Raw genomic sequence first — 20,190 nt, forward strand, 5'->3', positions numbered from 1 at the left:
CAAGACATCAGCCATAAAGTAATTGGATTTTCCATTTACAATGACAGCTGTCAACATTTTCCAAGAATTGGGTGTTTTGTATTAAAAGTCATGTGACATGTGCCATCCCTTATGTCCCATTTTGCTGTCCCACTTTTCTCACTACTTTTTTTGAGAGCATTTTTGGTTTTAGAAAATAATTGCATTCTTCAGCTTTGATATCAAACCAGCTTTAAAGAGAAATTTCACTTTAAAACAAGAACCACGACAATGTCTCTTCATTATTTCAATCCTTTGATCTTGGCCAGTCAGAGTGATATTTCCACACGAATAACTTTCTTTTCCTAAGCTAGAACTCAGTATCCATAGTAGAGAGCAAGTCTCTTACATCAAAAGGAAAAGACATGGAAAACAAAATTTTGCTGCTATTGAAGTTCGTCATAATCACCTTGTCTCATCTTATCAAATCCTTATTCTATGACAGAATAACTCCTCTGAACAAAGAGGGCTGCTCTTGTTCTCATTGTATAAAAAGGTTGTTTCTCTCTCATCTGTGAAGGACAGACAGAATTAATAAGATGACACAGCACATCCTATCCTACACACTACTCTTGTGGCAATTTCTCAATGTCGAAAAAGCTCAAGATAAACGTGAGACAGTTATTTAGGATTTTCACGGAGAATGTGCCTGTCGTTCAGACTACATTACATACAACCACCTATTGCAGTGGGCCAATGGTTTTGTGTGATTTTCTCCCTTTTTTACCAAGAATCAGCTGATTAATCTACAAACCACCCATTGGTTTAATTTTTGAGTAATTTTTGGAGGGATCCATTTGCTTCCATTGATTTCCTTACAATATGATGTTAGCAGGCTTTTGAAAAAGTAAATCTATACAATGAACATCATCAATACCTTGAGTTTTGGCGATATTACATTGTTGCTGTTTAGGAAATCCACTATGGAAATCCTGCACCGCTTTACAAAGATACAAGGCAGTCTTTGGAATGAATGGAAACCAACGACCATCTGGAATGGTTGGAGCTTCAGTAGGATACCGAAAATACATCTTAAAATCTAAAACTGCACGGCATGCATTAAAATAGTAAACACAAATATTAAGTATGCATGATTTGTAGCTGAGAAGCTAAAACTCACCAGCAAACAATTTGCAAACATTACACGACCTTCCTCTTTGGACTATATTTCACAGTTATTATTGTTACTATTGGCATTATCCAGTGTTTACACAATAATGGAACTTTGAGTGTTGAAATAAAACAGAGCATGCTGCACTTTTGGGGATGATTCCCAGCATTGAATAGGGAAGTGATCATCACATCAGCATGCCCACTTCACATTCTGAAAGCTGTCCAACTTGTAACACAGCGCTCCTTCTGTCTCTGATAGCTCTCTCCACTCTTTCTGTCTCTTGAGTCTCACTCACTTTTGATGGCTTTAGAGATAAAGTACTTGTTTGATTTCATTTATTTCTCTTCTTGAGTGACAGCTTCATTTTCATTGTTTGTGAAGGGTGTAACATCAGCTAATGACTCACACAGATGGCATGCGTGTCTATCTTGTAGATCTTGTTCGTTTCATACCTAAAGGGCATGAAAACGTGTAAACTGTAAAGGGCAAAAGTTCTCAAAGCTGTCTGCCAGGAGAGGACATGCCGCTGCCGTCCATTGACATGTTTTCCACCATGGTTAGACTGATCAGCGGCCCAAGTATGCTTCCAATGCCAGCAGACATTCAAGGGCAAGCAGAGAGCACCACTGGTGGATTGAGTGTGACTGAGCGTTGCAACAGATTAGCTCTGCTTGTGACAAGCCCACTTATCCTTGCAGACAGGTGTGAAGAATGCTCTCGCCTTGTGGGCAAAAGTCACTGGTTGACACGGCTCTTCCCCAGCAAGCCCTGGTGCAGGCATTAATGGTGAGTTACTTTCATATTTGCTATCTATCCTTTGTTCGGGGTCAAAAAGTTGAAAGTGTAGATAACATAGCAGGTTGATGGAGGGGAGAGCTCTCGATGTGGCACTCAAGGGTTGTATATGAGACCGCAGCTGGCTCCTACAGCAAGGTGACAGAGTTTGAAGAGTTCAGGAGGCAGGCGCCTCAGTCTGCTACAGCAGGAGTGAGTCATGTGATAACAACACCGTGGTGCACTGTTCCCTCTGTGATCTAACACCTCCAGCTCTGGGCTTTGTTATTTCCTCTTGCCAGGATCTGTTGATTGGCTCCCTACAGGCTGCATTCACACACACAGACTTAGTTATTGGGAGATTGTCAGTGAACTGACCACAAGTTTGCTTTCATTACTGTTAAAGTACAAAAAAATGGAAATCAAGTAGGCTAAATTATTCATTTATTAAACTCTTCTTTGTATGTAGAACAATTTTTTCTTGCAAAAATTATAATATTTTCCTGCAGAATCCAATTTAACATCTAAACAAAAGAAGCTAAGTAGTGACCATTACTTAAGGGATTAACACTGCATTTAGCGCAGTGCTGACACTGCCATGTTTTGTCCAAAAAGATTAGCATTCATTACACCTCATTAGCCTGCATTTAGTCTCAGCAGAGTCTATCAAGCAGTCACCTGGTGGCACGCAGGGATCTTTCCTTTTCCCCGAGATTAACTGATACACCTGATGATGCGGCTCATTTGTTACCCATGAGTCCGGTTGTGCACCCTGCCCCGCTTTCCCCCAACATGGGCTCAGGCAAAGCAATGTGGCAGAAGCGAGGCCTTCAAGAAAGCCTCATAAGACCTCAGTCAAAATGCATCTGCCTGTCTGTTCATTAGCACTCCATCACCTCAGAATGAAGGCACATAAACTGAGAAAGAAATAGCGCCTGAAACAAGTGTTTAAAATGATGGCAGCTCTTATACGCTCTACTCGAGCGTACCCAAGGGTAAAATTAGACATGGGGAAAATGACCTTAAAGTGGCACCGAGCTTCATGGCAGCATAGCAGGGGTGCACTTGTGAAGCGATAGAGGTAAACTCAGGGGGGTTAACTTTTGAAGGATTGCAGTTGTGTAAAAGCTGCCAGAATAACTTTCTGCTCTCCGTCTCATCCCAGAGCGAGACTTAAATTACAGTATCACATCCAGACTATCATAAAGTCCTTGCTGTTTTATTCACAAGGACAACAGTTAATGTTTCAGTCTTTAGTCACAAATCATTTGCTTTCACCAAGCCTTCGCTGAGATTTGTCTCGAAGAGAAGCACAAGAAAAACTGTAAATAAAGAAGCGTGGATGATCTTATACATGACCCTGATCCATAAATGTTAGTGGAGGAAATTAAATAGCCTGGCCAGGAATTACATTCGCCATACAGCGAGGCACTGAATAGTGCAATGACACTGAGATTGGTTTGGCTTCAATGTTCTCGTTACTGCAGGGTTTATTTGATAGCATCTTTTTTCTTAATTCTACCTGGATTCTTCAGCATGGATACACGGGCTCTCCTCTCAAGAGATATTAGGGTTGGTGCAATGGAACTTGTCATTTAAAAGCCTGTGAAATGCCTGATGTGATTCCCCTTCTCTTTGCTTGACTTCTTTTTGCCACGTGCTCTCAAGGAGAGGAATGGGATCAGAGATTCCACACTGTCAGGCGGGATTTGAATAAATGGTCCTCTTCAAAGACTATTTTTCCTCATTTGTCTCCAGCGAGAGGGTTCATTTGTTTGGTAATTTGTAACATGGTGAGCAGGTTGATGGAGGCCACGGATGAAGGAAAACACAGAAAGTGGAGACGGGGGGTTACTTCAGGTGTGCGTGAGGCTTGTTGGGAGGTAATGGAGCAACCAGGGCTACTTAAAATATATTGAATGGACAGACTGGGCTTGACCTTTCATTAACTGATGGCGGTAATGGGTCGAAAGAGTTTTGTAGATTACACATGGACGATGCTTTCTCATGGATGGATGCACTGGGGCAAAGTTGAACTAAGTGTCAGGGAAAAAAATCAAACAAAGTAATTTTAGGACTGTAATAATAGGAGATTTTGCTAGAACAACCTGCAACAGTTTATAAACATAAGCATTGTGCGTCTTTGAGAGCTTAAGAAGGTATGGCTGCGGGATGCCTTCAGAGCAACCCCAGGCTTAGTTGGCATGCTCAGTGATACGTTGCTGTTATTCAGCCAGATTACTGTTATACCATCTTCTTACTTCACATATCCAGCTTTAATCACAAGCTGTCAGAGCCGTCATATAGTTGGGGATCAGTCTGCAGACAGGTCACTGTATCAACAGCAGCAGAGCCAAAACACTTATTAAATCCCTCTTCCCTCTTTAATTATCTGAGTGTCCTCGAGAAGTGATGCGAGCCATCCTGTACTTGTGACATGCTGGCAGCATGCCTGATGACAGCATGCATGTGTGAGTCTGAAGTGGCTCGGCTCATGATGATGGTAGATGATGAACAGAGCGCTGAGTGAGCATGGAGTGAGGTTTTTTGAGTAAGAATTATTAAAAGGTGTCTGATTTAGCCCAGTAAAAAAGGTAGTGTGCAGATTAAGCCTTTGCCCCGAGGGGCTTCACTTCAAGAGGTGAGATGAAAGAAGGAGGCGAAGATTACTGGCCTCGAATGTCACAAGTCTGGAGTCTTTCTTCATTAGTCGGGTTACATGTTCTTTGGGGGTATATTTGTGATATATATATATATATATATATATATATATATATATATATATAGTGATCTAGTGTCTATAGCTACACTGTAGCTTTCCATTGCATACAAGCTGGAGAGTTTTCTGCACAAGGTAATCAAATCCAACTACAGACTCAGACTGTGTGGTATTTAAACATTCTGACACAAACTGTTCCGCGAACTGTTTCTATGAAGTGTGAAGGCACTCTTTTTGTTAGTTATTCCAATATCTCTGCATATAAAATCACATTTTTTAAATCTAACTAGTGGCTCAAAGAAATAGTGATCACTAACATTTCTATGGTCACTGTACTTGGAAATATATAGTAGACATAGGCCTATATAATGAGGCTGTTTTAAAAAATTCAATTTAAAGTCTATTTCCCATCCGCAAAGCAACACAATGACCAGCATTACATAATAAATATTATATTTATCTGGCTTGGATAAAGACAATTAGTGCTTAGATCAGAGGTCTCTTATACTGTTGTTAGGTGGAGAAGTCAATTAAGACAAATTGCAGCATCTTTATGAAAGCGTTTCACTGATTGGTCAACTGGGAATAGTTGGGTAATATTCCCAAGCCCAGCTCACTGATACCATTAACGTAACTGACCTTTGGCTGGGCTTCTTTTCTTTTCTGGGGAAAGCAAAGTCTTTCATGCCCTACTTAGACTTATAAACAGACACATTGTGTTAGCATCAATGTCAGCACACCCAATGATGTGCGGTAGAAAAATAAAAATAATTGAAAATATAAATATGGTGGGATCAGTAAAGAGAAAGACTGACAGTGAGTGTGAAATCCTGTTTTCTCTCAGAACACACTTCATTTAAAATAGAATGTAGAAAGGAGACTTGGACGGCATAATCCTCACTGAAAGAGCGCAGGAAAACAAAAATGGCAGAATTCCATGAGATTGTCTGCAGAAATTGTTGAAGTATGCAGTAACAACAGCCAAGTGCTCTGCAGAGAAAAAAAAGAGCATGCGTGATGCTTGAAGGTCATCAGTGTTGTTTGATGGGCATGAGCTCTGATCTCATTCAATGGGCATCCAGTCTTCAGAAAGCTTTTTCATTTATTAAACCGTCTCTGCTGCAGCAACGGTCTGTTGGCATGCAAGGTGCATGCCACTGCGTTCAGCAAAAGGAAAGAATGAACACACACAGAGTTCCAGCTGTGTATGATTGAATAACCTATTAAATGTGGGCAGTGACCTCTTAAGCCAGCACAGTGCTCTTAATGTTTCATTAATCTCACAGCTACTTTTAAAACAATAATTTACTCTAATTTTTTCCCCCTCCCGGCTGGGTGCATTCCAGTCATTGCCATCGGGTTAAAGAGAGTATTCATTTGCAGTTTGATTTATAGGTTTACTCTATGTATTGTTTCCCCACCCATAAATTAAATCTATTAAAACAAATGTCAAACACATTAGTAGCTGCTACAGTAATGCCACTGCAGAATGCTGGAGGATAGAAAAAGATGACAGAGCACAGTGAGAAGAGGAAACTAGAGATGATTAACCTTAACCTGCCTATGGGCAATCTACAGTGAAGGGCTACTGGAGCTGAGAAGAATAGCACTGAGAGATTATTTGTGAAATATAGCACAGAGCGTATACAGTAAAGCTCTCACTGAGGCGGCTGGTGTGTACTTGTATGTGGCAGGGAGCCAACTTCTTTCAAACAAATCATATTTCACACGACTGCATGTTACATAATTAATAATGGTGAAATGGTGGAAAAGATGTAAACATATTAAAGATAAACATCCGGCTTATGCACCCAGTATTATGTTAGGATATATCGCTCTCCTTCTGTGCACTCTGCCCTACAAAAAAAAAAAAAAACATGAGAGACTGGGATCAGAGAACTCTAAGTTCAAAAGGAGAAATATTGTATTCTGAAATCAAGAGCAAGAGAAACTTTCTTGTGCTTTCCTTCATCATTTTCTCAGCATGATGCATTCTGCTATTTCTTCTGCACTCACAATTATGGGAGTTTCATTTCGGTGTGGCAGAGCAACATGCTAACTATTTTTATTTTCAAACATCAGCATAACTTAATGTGTAGTTTGATATTTTGGGGAATATGTTGACTTTCTGGCAGAGGGTTAGATAAAAGATTGACACCACACTTGGTTCTACATGATATTCTGCCTTCATGCCTTCAAATGAGGTCTTGTATACACTGCTAACAAGAGTCCACATGAACAACATGTTGCTGATGTTTTCAGAAATGGCAGAGGTCATGGAAAAAGGGCTGGGCGATATATCGATAGAAAAAATATATTGATATATTTTAAATGTGATATGGAATTAGACCATAACGCATATATCGATATAGGTCTAATCATAATTTATTTTCTTTCTTTATATATAAATGCTGCCCTTACTAGAGTTTGTCATATTTAGTTCTTTTGTAATGTTTGTTATTCTTTTCTCATATAAATATATTTATTTCAGAAAGATTGGCCTATTTTATTTCATAAGCTATTTTTATTTTTATTTAAATGTGCACTTCATGGAGCTCTGATTTTTTTTTAAAAAGGTACTCCTGTTGCTATACAATATTTATGTTCACTTAAATAAACGGTTTCAATAAAACCACTTGTGGCATGTCATATTTGGCTTTGACTGAACATTTGCTCTCACTTTGCAATGAAAATATCAGGATATTTATCGTATATCGATATTCAGCCTAAATAAATCAGGATATGACTTTTCTGACCATATCACCCAGCTCTACATTGAAATTCATAAGACTAAAGCACCATATATTAACCTAACATACAACAAAAAATTGAGTTTTTCTTCTTAATTTTACAATATATCGAGTAAAAATGTTGATGTTACTAATGGCCTATCTCTTTCTGTCTGTCATCATGCTTTTGCATTTCATGCATTATGTTACAGTCTTTCTTGCTGTTGTCTTGCAGCAGTTCTCAAGACTTAACCACTTAAATGCGAAGCATAATGTGTACATGACTTCCCATGTCCTAACCACAAGCTCAGGTAACATTGCATATGACGCGACAACAGGTTAGCTTAGATATTAAGCTAACTAGATAGCTAATGCTAATTACCTAGTCTATACAGATTAAACAAACGCAATATAACGTGTTAACGAGTGAGCTTTAGAGGCGCTGATAGAGGGATCTTGTTACCGTTTGACAAAGCCAGTATTGTGGCCTTTCTGTTGTAATACATGTTTTTGTTAACATCTGAACTTGACATCTGTTTCCCATTTATTCAGCTAATCCTTTTGTTTTCCTCATTTTCATAAGGTTGTCACTTTTTGACTGTCTGGTGAACTTATGTACTCGGACAGGGGAAATGTGCTGATATCTTGCTTATAGTAAGGGCCAAAGGTTCAGACCATTCCAGGACAAACAGCCATTCTTTAAGTAGTTCTTGTAAAAGCCCTCAGTAAATTTTATGCCTTTCGTGAAGTGGGAAGTTACAAGGACAACATTTAATGTCATGACCTAAGCGTAGGCCAGTCAGATCGGCCGAGAAAGGCGATGATAAACTGTATAATGTTTTGAATTCCAGAAGCTGGGAGCTTTTCAGGGTGTTGTGTCTTTTCCTGTGATTGCATTTTCTGCCTGTTTCCCAGTCGACTGAGAGATGATCTGCAGAGATCTCCTTTTTCTCCAGTTCTGCTGAATAAAAAGTGATCTTGCCAGTTAATGGAGATTTTTGACTTTATTTGATTCTCACATCAAATTGAACTATAGTGAAAGTATTCTTTAGCAGCTAAAAGTAGTAACAAGTATTTTTAAAAGTCTCGGACCACCATACCAGGCAGCTGTTTCTAACATTTATACAAAACTAAGCTAACTGGCTGCTACAAACAAACAAGAGAAATTAATCAATCTGCTCAGCCAACAAAGCTTATAAGCATATCTAAAAAAATGTATTCCTTTAACAGAATAAAACAATATTGATATGGTTAATAAGGCTTAGTGCTTTGACAAAATCACTGAAAGAAAAAGAGTACATATTTGTTGTTTTCGTCTTTTAAGCCTAATTAGAATTTGATTATAAAAAAGGGAGGACTAGCAGACAGAACACTCCAGAGAAACACAGAGTGATGAGGAACAAAGGCAGTTGCAGGGTGTAACCTTGAATTTGGGTCACCATGTAGCAGCTGCCCTCCATCAACGGCCCGCATGACGCCAATGAAATGAAGCAGGCAGGTAAGAGACATCCGTTCCATCTGACCCCATGCAGCTCGGCAACAACCTGTTCCATTACCTTTCACCATGAAGACCGAGGTTTGGTCCTTGAAAATCAGCACTGAGCGCCATCTCGAAAAAGACTGTTCATCAGGCTATTTTCACACAACTGAGCAATTTTTTCCACATGATTGGGTAACACTTCATCCTGGCCTTTAAATGAACAATGTTTTCTTTTTGTGGAAAATGCAGGGCTCTTTTAAGCTAAATGTCAGGCTTTATATAGTGTTTCTGTAACATCAGACTTGCCCTTAATGGCACATAAGGTCATTATGCAGAATATTTGCATATCTCGTGTTACTATTCTGTCTAAAAAGGTGAGGTAAGATCGCATGGAAGTTAAAGCACATGGTGCATTTCATTTTGCTTCACAAATGTTACAATAGGCATCACAAAGAGCTGTCACAGCCCTGCTGCTTACTATATGCACACTCCCAGCACCAGCCTCCTGTTACAGATCAGATGTGTTGCAGCATCATGGGTCTGTGTATTCCTCAGTGGTATCCTGAACCGGGGGGGAGGATTCAATTTGCTGCAGTATGATCTAATCTGAGTCCGGGTGATAAGCTTTGCTGGTACCACTGGCTTTCCATGGTTTCCGGAAGGTAAGAGAAATAAAGCATGGCAATAAGTAAGTTTACCCGATTGATGTCACTCAACGGCTGATAGGGACTGCTGTGGGACTCCAGATGATACACAGGATGATCTAGAGCTGACCTTGGGCCATAGTTAGCTCACATTATAGTGTGATTCAAAGCTCTCCTCTTGGGATCGCTTATGCACCAACATCATCCGACTGTATACATGTGCTGTGAAGCCTGAGGTTAAGAGAGATATCAAGAGTGTGTGTCTCTAGACTCTGCTTTTGAGTTGCCAGACAGAACAGACTGTCAAGGTGTTGCTTGAAAAATGATATGATATTGGTGTCATTAAAAGGAGTTGGCTGAACAGTAATATGAGAAAGTGGTCCTTTATCAGCGACAGTGGATCCAGTTCTTTATGCACAGCAAGCCCGTCTGAGATGTGGTGAGTGCTTGGCAGAGCGTGTGAATCGTTCTGAATGTAGATATTAATCAGGATACGGTGTTAGACAGCTGCCACCCTGGGAGCCCGCAGCTCTGGTGTCAAATCCCCTTCAGTGATCACAGAAGGAGAGGGATACTCTGCTCTGGGAGTGTGCGTCCCTGAGCATCACACAGTTCGCGACTGATGTTTTGGCAGATGCCCTTGTCAAAAAATATCATAATGCAAGCTGCTAGTGTGAATCAGTGCACGGACCAATCTCCTGTGTATGCTATTTGACAGAGGAAGCAGATGTACATTGAAAGTACCTATTGTGATGCTGCCCAATGGGAATATCGCTCTAATATGCAGGAGGAGAGTTATAGGAATAGAGTAACTGTGGCAAAAGCTGATCTTGCTGGTGGAGGGCCAGAGGAACAGGAAGAGAGACAGACTAGAAAGTTGATAGTCTTTGCTGTGGGGCAGACATTAATTTAGTGGAGGTTTTATGACCACATACTGATCGATAGCACATCTAGATGGAGTGGGGGGCCTTGGGTCTGGACTTAATTGTTCTCTGTGCGTCTCATCACTTCAGAATGCATTTGAAAATCCTTCTATTCAGAGGCGGGAGCAAGGGTTAGACATAATTGCCTTCTGTGTGTGGCAAGGTAAGAGATTAAAAGTTTTGCGGCATTGCAGGGAACAAACAGATTTACAATCCCAATTTGTCAGGGTAAAGCTGATAAAAACCGGGAGGGGGGGAATGATGCTTTTCAGGGCTCTTCAACACACAGTTACAACTATAAAATACAAATATTTTTGTTTGTTTTATAACACCTGATATGTGCCACATTCATAAACTCCAAGGAAGGCCACGTGCAGCTAACGTGAGCAGTAGTACATTAGAAACAACAGGATACATTCCCACCACTCGCTGTAGAACGTAATTAACGACAGCGGGGACCCTCCTCTACACACTTGTGTAAAAATCAGCCTTCACACACTCCTCCCTGGGCTGAGCCTTGATATCATGTGTTGGAGTCATGTAGGTCTGATAATTACAACTGTGCGTTGTTCTGTGTTTCTGAGAAGCCCTCTGTTTGCGCTTTAGCAAATGCCATGAGCTGACAGCGATGAAATAGGTGCACAATTAAAACATGGTAATAACAGCTGCTTAGACACACACAAAGCACCTTCAGCAGTGTGGACTTTTAGTTCTGCGTGCAGTTCTAAGCGACAGAGCTGTTCTGAAAAATGTGTTGGTGGAATTAAATCTCAAAGTCGAAGAATCCATTAAAAACCAGAAGAGGAAGCTAATATCAGGGAACCCATCATTAGCTACTTAGTGAACAAAAGAAGAAGATCACATTACAGGAATAGTGCAACCTTTGGGGAAATGTGCTTGTGTTTTGAGAGGATTGAAATCATGTCTGTGCAGTAACTATGATTATAGAACCAGTTAGCATAGTCTAGCAAAACACTGGTAACGGGGAAAACAGTTAGCCTGGTGCTGTTTAAAAGTTCACTCATCTTAAATAATATAAATCATTATAATAAGTGAGATTCTTAGGTAATGGTGAGTGGATATTGAACCTTACTACAACCCCAATACCCCAATTTCTACCCCCCCCCCCCCCCAAAAAAAAAATAAAAAATAAAAATTGGGATGAGAAAAACTTAATAAAAACAGAATGCAATGGTTTGCAAAAATTCTTTGCAATCTATATTCAATCAAATACAGTACAAAGGCAAGACACGGTTGCCCATAGAGTCGGAATCATTTTTGTTTTCAGACACAATCCTCTGTAAATTATGGTTTAATTTTCATTGTGATGTGTTTGGAAGAGATTGATTCATAATGGTTTGAGAAGATATACACTTTATCCGTCAAGAATAAATCCCATTGTCACAATCATTTCATGGAAAAAGGTAAAAAATGTTTTATTCCAACTTCATGGGCAACCGTGTATATACACTGACTTTGATACACTCTAGTTTTATTTCGTTTTACACTGGATCCCAACTTTTTTGGAATCAGGTCCTTTCACAGCCAGGGTTGACTGTGAAAGGTTGTCATTTTGCATGACAAGTAAAAAAAACCCTTACACCAACCTACCATACAGGGCACCGCCACTGTCCCAAAAAACCCCCTAACATTGCCTGGGGAGTCTAGGATCGCCACTGCAAGAAAGTGAAAGAATACCTAATTCCCAAATTGTTGAACTGTTGCTTTGAGTTATTGTAGTTCAATTGAGATTGTCCTTTGTAGCCTGAGGCTGTCCAGATAAATAAATAATGCTTTTTATAAGTTTGACTGCATTTATATTTTAGGTTCCTGTGGATTGAAATATAATAACCAGTAAAATCAAAGTCTGTGGCAGGGAGGAAACTTCTCAGACAGACCAAATGGATAGCCTCTGGCTTCCTGTATCATGCAGTGGTGCAGCAGGGGTAGCCAGAAGAACAGACTCTCTGTCTGTGAGAAGTGTTCAAGCTCTAACTAAAACTCCAATCTGCTCATTTAAACACTGTGTGTTAGAATAGAGTGTCTTGGTGGGGGTGGACTGTGACACACAGAGACACACTGACACGCCCAGAGAGAAGTAGAATAAAAAAGAGATGACTAACCTAACCCACCTGAGCTCGGCTCACAGGGATCAATGTCTTCATCATCGCTTGGACACTCGGCAGATGCCACCAGCAAGTCGTCAGTAGTCTGAAAAGAGAGAGGCACACAGGGCATGAAATACTTAGCGCCATCAATGGGGTAAGATGGCTCCCGCTAAGAACTACTAGTAGTGCTGTTTCCAGAGGGTTAGGTTAAGGGGAGCCGGGCAGATGAGATGTGAATCCAGACAGCTACACTGTTTGGCTGCTGGATTTATCTGTCAACACTCACACGCTGCCTAGCGCCCTAGCAGCTGCTGCACTGCTTTCCAGACAACACTATCCTTACAGAAATGAGATCTGATTATTGAGGAACAGTGGAGGCTAAAGTTCACAGCACAATTGTCAACTTGCATGCTCAATTTGTGCTGCAGTGTGTGGCTTTGCGTAGCCCTTCAAGGGATTGTTAAGAGCCATCACAAAACACCTCTGACATTTAGAGGACAAGCAGCCATGAAAGCTTAAAAAAGAGATTAAAAAACAAAGGGCAGAGCAGCAGAGCTTTAAATCAATATTTCTTTCTCATTTCGATTCAGTATCTCTTGTACAAAATGAGCATCCAAAATAAAGCAAAATTATGATATATACAGAAGAGCTTCATTATTCTGCTGCCACAACTACTCCAACACCAAATCCATTTTAGACTGTTTTCAATGCACCTCCTCACCCGCCAAACACGATACATTTTACCCTCTTGGAAAATGGGAAAGGGCAAACAAAAGACCAGAAAAAAGTACACTGTAAAACATTATACTGCAATGTTCTTTTATAGTCTTGCTTCAGGCCATTTGATCAGCTCTGCGTTAAAGGTCATTTCATTTAAGCATGGCAGCCTCTTCAGGGCCGGGTTAGATTTTCGGTTATGGAGCGCTGCTAAGCAGAATAACCTGCTGCTATATATTTAGCCTTGCACCTCTACTTATCCTCTTTCTACAAATATTTTTAAATCCTAAAAAAGTATTGTTCACAGTATTTACTGCACATAGATTTTTTATACCCTTGAGCATGCATGTGTATGACAAAACCATAAAAGAAAAAAAGGGGGTGAGAAATGCATTAAGCCCCAAAAATGAAGATGGACTTGGGGTTTTATTTAATTTGTGCCATTATTTCACTGACATTTGACTGTGCATCAAAATATATCTGCAAGTTAGATTAGTATTGACTCATCTTAAGGAAATTAAAGGTGATGTCATTTTGCTTACCATCCATTTGGCTGCATATAATGCAATTTTATTGCCACTGTAACATCATTTTGACATTCTGAACACGGACCAACATCATCTTTACATAATAGACCTGGAAATGATAGATCAAACCCATTAAGGGAGTTGTGGCGGAGGGCTGTTTTTGGTGCATCTGTGCTGGGTGAGGCCCGGGGAAGCCATCCAAATGTATATTTAATTTGCTGTGCATGAGGCTGATATACAGTGTCGGCCATCCAGATGGCAAAACCGCCGGATCCTGGAGTGCCACATCCATCACTTCAGCCTTGTGATTTGTTTTTCCTGGCGGGAGATCTTGACACTCTGCACTCACTGGCAGAGGTACGGGAATCAAGGAATCAATACTCCCTCTCTCTTCTTCCCACCTTACCACTCTCATTCTCTCTCTCTCACATCCCTCCCCTCCTCCTATCTCTCTCCCTCTCCTTTCAACTCTGTCCTTCAGATTTATTTGCAAGCGGAGAAGAGGAAGCAATGTGATGTGGGTGTACTAGATGTAGGTTAACTCCCTATAGAATAACCTGAGCGGAGGTGTATGCCCGTTCATATTTATGCTTCTGTCTCCTCATTCAGGTCAGAAAGCTACAGCTGTGAGGCCTTCAACTCCATCACCACAGCCAGATACAATAAGGAGTATGGATATTCATTTATCTCTTTACACAAGAATCTTTGATTTGCTAATTAAAGGCACAGACATCCAATCCAGTCGTTTATGAGATGAAGGTACAGTTTAAAGCTATGATTCATCTGTTTAACATTTTACTTGTAAAGACAGGAGAAAATATTTATATTTAGTTTATGAATGTATAAAATAAAGTCTGACCTAAAAACTCAATTGAATGGACGTACTGTAATAACCGGAAGGAGATAAATAAATGCGTCATTGCACCTTGATTGAGATTTTCAAGTAAGTGACAGAAGACTATGATATATACTTCAATAACAACGCCATAAAATAATGTAATTTGACCCTCCAAGGACAAAGTCTGTGTGTTGATCTGTGTAAGTGTTGTGCCCGTAAGCCACTTCTCAGTCCAATTCTTCTTTCAAAATATCAACCCCACGCTATACTTTTAAATGAATCTCGTGTGTGTAGGGGATGTAAGCCTCACTAAAATGAATTCACATGTTATTGGGCGCCAGTTCTGCCAGCCAGGATTAGTGTGTAGGTCAACATTTTGATGTGGTCATGACCTGGTTGAAATCCAATAACATTACCAATTCATGGTGTCCTCCTCCGATGCTTGGCTTCTTTTTCACCCGTGACAATTCAATGTGGGCTATGTGAGGGGCTTACCATGCAATTTAACCACCGTGATGAAAACTGACAGGTAGCTTGGCTGGGATGTGTGAAAAGGACACTAAAATGTTATTTCTAAAGGAGAAATAAAACAGGATATGCACGCGGTGACTTTGACACTGCTGCGATTTCGAGGGGTTTCCTGAGTTAAATGACATGTTTTCCTAAAGTTTTCTAGAAATACTGTATGTTTTAGGGAGGGTTCATTAGCTCAGCAGACTCAGGTTTACTGATGCATAGAGCATCATGCCCACAGGAAAGATGCTCCAATAGAGAAGCGAATAAACAAGATGTACCTGTAGTTCATTTTATGAAGGTACTTCTAAAATGCTAAAAGCAAAGGCTCTGGGCTTGCAAAGCATCATTAATCTAGCGGTAAAGTGCTGAAGCCATGGTGAACCTAAAGCACAGCTCATTTATCTGCCTCAGCTCAGAGCAGCAGAGAGCACACTCCTATGAGATGTACTGAGAAAACCTGGGGAGACAGTTGGGAGCATGAAACACACAATAATGGAAGAAAAAGAGACACTGTAGCTTTTAGTGTTCATACAAAATGTATGAAAATGTTCATAGTTTCCAAGTACGGTGTCATTTCAAATCGGGGGAGTCAGGGGAGTTTCATATTCAAGAGAGGAAAATAAAAATAAATCTTAGCGGACCTTATGGCGAAGTAAAGCTATCGACTGACCTTGGCTCATGCACTGATTGAACCGTCAACGAGGATGTGGACCAGGAAATTCCAACCTGACTCAGCCAAAGACGCCGTGGTGCTTTCTTTAGCACTGTCATGCTGCTTTTCGATCTTTGACGATTGATAATGGTCCTCCTTAATGAGATGTCCAGGCCAAGCCTTGGTCTGCATGCATGCTCGTGAAAGCTTAGTCAGCAGTGTCATCCTGCTGGATGTCCCCTCACTAATGCTCAACCACAGTGTCCAATGCCACTCTCTAATAACTACAGTATGGAGTCGCTGGCTTTGCTATAATGCACTACATTTGTACACTTCTCCCCTGAAAGCATGTTTTTCCCCTCTTAATCCCGGCAGGGAGAGAAAGGGGAGGGCTGCTCTTCAGAGAGGATGCTGTGTGCTGCTAACCCGGTGCTCGAGAGCAAGAGACACCTTCTCTGTGATAACCTGTCGGCATGTCTCTACGGAGAGCCGTGGGTTTTCGCATTGTTTTCTCTCTGGTCTAATTTGATGAATGCTCCCTGGCACACAACATGTCTCTTTGGAGACGAGCTGAAAGTCAGGAGGACACTGAAGGCATCTGAAGGGTTTATCCGAAGCATGCCTCTGCTGTCCCGGTAATGTATTCCACTGAGGATGCTTGCTGTTTTCTTTTGCCTTTCTGCTTTTCTGTTTTTTTTCTCCCCCTAGTAAGCCTTGTTTTTGTCCAATATAAGCTCTTGTTCTGCAAAGCTCTCTCTCTTGTTATATCGCTGATCAGTGACAATAATAAAATTGATATTTTTTTTCTAAATGTCCGTAATCTGTTGCTCATTAAAATCTGATGTAAATCCCGGTACTGCCAAAAAAAATGCTGTGCTATTATCAGCCAGTAAATTCTGGGTTGATTGAAAAATCAAAGAGAAAATGGCTCAGCTCCACATCATCACAGCACATAAAACGCCTTCCTGTCTGCTAAACTGCAGACAAACCTGCAGACGGAGCCTCATAACTTATGATCTTTGTCTAACTACGTCTGATCCTCCTTGATTTCCATTTGCCATATGTTCATACTACACACAGTCAATTAGACCAAACATCCTGCTGAATAATTGGGTTGGAACTATTTCCAGACATGACCATAAGGCGTAAAAATGAAAATATTTGTCTGAAAAATGTTAGCCAAATGTAAAATGTTATATTGTATTTGAAAATATTTTAATGTATTCACACTTTACCAACACACCAGGTCACACGCATATGTGTAAACTTTATTTCATGGAAGGTGTTTATTATCAAGGAAAAAAAATGGCCTCCTATAATTTATTTTGATCAATGGTATTTATCCACCATCTATGATGCTCAGAATATTTATGGTTGAATGATTTGGAGAGGAAATAAACAACCTAATTGCAATTATTTTGACGGACCATATCAGTGCAGTTTGGAGGTCCTCCCCAAAGAAAATATTACGTTTTTTAATAAAAAAAGAAAGCAAATTCAGATAATTTTGGACCATTGTTACCACTCCTATATCTGTGTGAAAAATTCAAAAGCCTAATTATTAAAAACAACCAAAAAGCTTAAAGCCAAAACTTACAAACAAATTACAACCATAAGATGGCAGGGAAAACTAGCTACATATAGTACCGATACTGAAGGGAAAGATAATTTTTGCACCATATAAATATATATATAGTATTGAAAATAAAATAAAATGGTGGGATTCCTTTTTTTCAGGATCTGTATTTTTTAAGTACGTAAAATAAGACTTGTAGGCTGGGGCATCTCTGCAGCACCACAAGACTTAGCTCATAATTATATTTTGCCTTTGACTCTTTCTGTGATTTGGATATTGCACTTGGCACATATTGCACATAACCATTGTTATGATTTAGATGAAATTCCAATTAAGTGTTCAGCCCTGACAATATCAACCGAAACATTTTGTATTTTGCGTTTGACAGAACTTCTCTGAAAGAAAAAATGCACCCCTTTCACTTTTTCAGGTTTTATTTTAACCAGGAGGGCAGCTCAATGTCAGAAAAATCACTAACTGCTGCAAGGATATTCATAGTGTACTCGTCCTTGTGTTTCTTTAACTTCCATTATATGATGATAATCCCGGATAAAACATATCAAGGATATGCTCAGAACTCCATTTTAAGTCAATACTATAGCTGAAAGTGTTATTTATATCTTGTCTGTAATTGGCACCAGCCCTTGAAGCCAAAGCTCCAAATGGCCCTAAAAGCAGAGAAATCAGTGTGTTCCTGCTCAAACCGTGTGCCATTATTTCTCACGCTGGCACTGATTTACAACGATAGTGGTCCGCTAGTGTCCAGATCTGACCAGAGTTGTAGTCTGCACAGACTAATTGGGAGGAGTTTGTTGTCCTAAGCTTCACTCTTGGAGCAACACATCATTAGTGTGCCAGTGAGAGAGCGAGCGAGAGAGGAAGAGAGCGGGGCGATGGACGGCGGAGAGAAGCGGCCCATGGTTAGACACGGGATGAATTTACCCATGGCAGCTATCACACTGCAGCAGCAGCTCTTATCAGAACGCCTGATGACATCCAAGTATCTAACTTAGCACCCTGGAACTAGGTCGATGTTGATGAATAATTTAGTCCCAGATGCTCAATAGATTCCAACTGAATAATGAAGGTGTGTGGGCCTCTAAGACTGAGTTCAGCTCAGTGTATTGCCTGGCCTTCGCCCACACTCTTCCTACTGCTGGTCTGCCAAGCTGTCAACATCATGGACTCACACAGACGCAGACTTCAGCAATGCTGGAAGACAATGGAATGACATTATCGCTATCACATCTCAGCTGTGTATCATACCCTGATGGATGTATTATTATTATTTATTTATATATAACATGCTTCATCATGTTCAAACTTCTCATATATAAGACATTGATTCTTTGGGCTTTTTAACAATTAAAAGAAAAGCTCAGATGTGAGGCTTCATGGTGACACGACAGATTGCAACTGCGAGAGGAGTGAGTGAACAACCAGCTGGGTAAAAATGGAGATATTCTCTGCTGTGTCCTCGCTGAAGAGGATTTACATCAGATTCTGCATTTCTCAGCAAATGGATCAACAAAGCTTGAAAACAGACACTGCCAAAAAACATCAGTCAATAAACAAGCCCAAAAATATGCAAAAGAGCAACTAAAAACACCAGGTGCTTCATTATTTTCCCCAGGAAATGAATTGCTGAGATGCTGCTGAAATACTGTCAACTGAGTGTTTCACTGAGTAAGGTCTGCTACAGTTATCTGTACAACTGTTCTGTCTGTCCTACAAAACACAATATGACAGCAACCGATGATTATTTTCATTGTTTATTATACTGTTGATTATTATCTTTGTTGCTCAGTGTATAAAATGTCAGAAAATGGTGGAAAAATGTGGATCAACATTTCCCAAAACCCATGAAGATGTCCTTGAATGCCTTGGTTTGTTCACAACTCAAAAATACATTGTCATAGAGGAGTAAAGAAATTAGAAAATATTCATATTTAGGAAGCTGGAATCAGAGAATTGGGACTTACTTAAATCGATAATAAATAGATCAATTACTGCCATTGACAACTAATCAATAAATATTTGTATCTTTAATTCATGCATCAAAACATGTATGTTTGTAATTCCTCACTTATGTTATCTGGACATTACAGTTAGGCCCTTATCACTCATGAAGAAGAAAAAACAACAACTAAAAAGATATAATTTGGAGAAAAAAAATAATAGGCACAGTTGAGACAAACTGCTTTCAAAACATGTCTCGAAGTTGCTTGTTAGTATAAGCCTATTTTGAAATATTAAAACTATACTGCATAATTTTATGATGAACATAACCGTTCTCTCAACAACAATCTTGACTTTTATGACTCCAACAGCATCAATCTACGGAACATCAAAACATGAGGTCACACAGCTATCTTTATTGTTCAAAGCTGTCAGTAATTACCTGAGCCATATAAGCAAGTGCATTCTGTAGGTAGCGCCATTCTTCACAGCACCAGAGAATCATGCAAGATGCTTGCATTTCTCAAAGGCAATTAACTCAGAGTAATTGGTATCTTCTTTCTGTTTTGACTGCTTGTGTATGCCATAGTGTAAAAGTGGCCGTGGCGGACAGCTGTTTTCACTCGCTAAGTTATGAGAAATCATCCCTTTTGGGAGAAAGGCTTTGCTTTATTTAAAACGAAGCAGCTGTTGCTGCAACTGGACCTCAGGCAGAGTATCAGAGTGTCATTAAAAAAAAAGAATGGTCGGAGGCTCTCCATCTCGTCCCCTGGTACCAACATGTTCCTGTCTTGCCATACATCTTCCTCGAGGCTTAAGTCACTGCACCCCAGACAGTCTAACAAGGCGCTGAGAGGCAGCTTCACACACCTGGTACACCCACAGCGCACAGTGGA

At 40.1% G+C, this 20,190-nt stretch overlaps 1 protein-coding gene across 9 annotated transcripts in view; it reads right to left on the minus strand.

Annotated features, from left to right (window-relative positions):
• The window catches only part of LOC131993618 (neurexin-1a-like), a 265,891-nt gene that overhangs the window by 5,401 nt on the left and 240,300 nt on the right, over positions 1 to 20,190 (minus strand). For 6 of the 9 annotated variants that reach the window (XM_059359603.1, XM_059359602.1, XM_059359601.1 and 3 more), the window contains one exon: positions 12,525 to 12,612. In XM_059359603.1, the coding sequence (XP_059215586.1) occupies positions 12,525 to 12,612 (88 nt within the window). The remainder of the gene's footprint in view (positions 1 to 12,524; positions 12,613 to 20,190) is intronic. The other 3 variants (XM_059359604.1, XM_059359606.1, XM_059359610.1) reach the window with 1 other exon arrangement.

The sequence above is a fragment of the Centropristis striata genome, chromosome 20 (assembly GCF_030273125.1).
Source record: "Centropristis striata isolate RG_2023a ecotype Rhode Island chromosome 20, C.striata_1.0, whole genome shotgun sequence".
Classification (NCBI taxonomy): Eukaryota; Metazoa; Chordata; class Actinopteri; order Perciformes; family Serranidae; genus Centropristis; species Centropristis striata.